A 698-nucleotide genomic window follows, 5' to 3' on the forward strand; every position below is an offset into this window, starting at 1 on the left:
TTCTCAGGCTCCCCCTGGGGACCCGTCCCTGTCCCTCCCTCCCGCCTCTCTGGCTTTCCTAACACACTTTCCCGTCTCCACATTCCTTCGGTGCATGGTGCTGACCTTATTGGTCCTCCGGTAAAGCCTGGGAACCTCCAGGGCACTCTTCAGGTAACTGAAGCAAGACTCACTCAAGTCCTGGACGATCCTGTGGCTCAGGGAGGGCACACAGGCCGCCAGAGAGCTCCGGGAGTCCTCGAGGGCTGCTGTGGAGATAGAAGGACCGGGCTCATCCACTCTGTGTGTGTGTAGACATAAGCCTCATGTTAAAAACTGTGGCAGTAATTAGAGTGTGCACTATAATAAATCAAATCAAATTATTAGAATTAAATAAAATATCTTATTCAGGGAAACTATAATCACAGAACAGAGTACAGAAACAACCAAGGACTTATAACTAGGGAAACGTTAACTTAAATATATATACTACAGTCTCTGAAATATTATTTTAAATTATTTCTTATTCAAAGATTTTGCTGAGTCTAAAGATTCATTTTTACCTGAGAGCGAAGAAAAATTCTTAAAGCCAATCGTTTCGAGTTTTGGCTTGATTGTTTCCAAGAGTTCTGGAAGCTGAAATAAATGTGCAGTTTACATATTCAGCTACTTTTTATTAATCAATGAAAAAGGCAATTCTATCTGCATTTAAAAACTCT

The 698-nt window shown here is 41.8% G+C and overlaps 1 protein-coding gene across 1 annotated transcript in view; it reads right to left on the reverse strand.

The window, feature by feature from the left end:
- The window catches only part of COG2 (component of oligomeric golgi complex 2), a 38,533-nt gene that overhangs the window by 5,494 nt on the left and 32,341 nt on the right, over positions 1–698 (reverse strand). Inside the window, exons 13-14 of the mRNA XM_008591434.1 lie at positions 543–615; positions 106–248 (exon numbers count right to left, since the gene is read on the reverse strand). Coding sequence (XP_008589656.1) covers positions 106–248; positions 543–615 — 216 coding nt within the window. The remainder of the gene's footprint in view (positions 1–105; positions 249–542; positions 616–698) is intronic.

The sequence above is a fragment of the Galeopterus variegatus genome, unplaced genomic scaffold (genome assembly GCF_000696425.1).
Source record: "Galeopterus variegatus unplaced genomic scaffold, G_variegatus-3.0.2 Scaffold6911, whole genome shotgun sequence".
Lineage (NCBI taxonomy): Eukaryota > Metazoa > Chordata > Mammalia > Dermoptera > Cynocephalidae > Galeopterus > Galeopterus variegatus.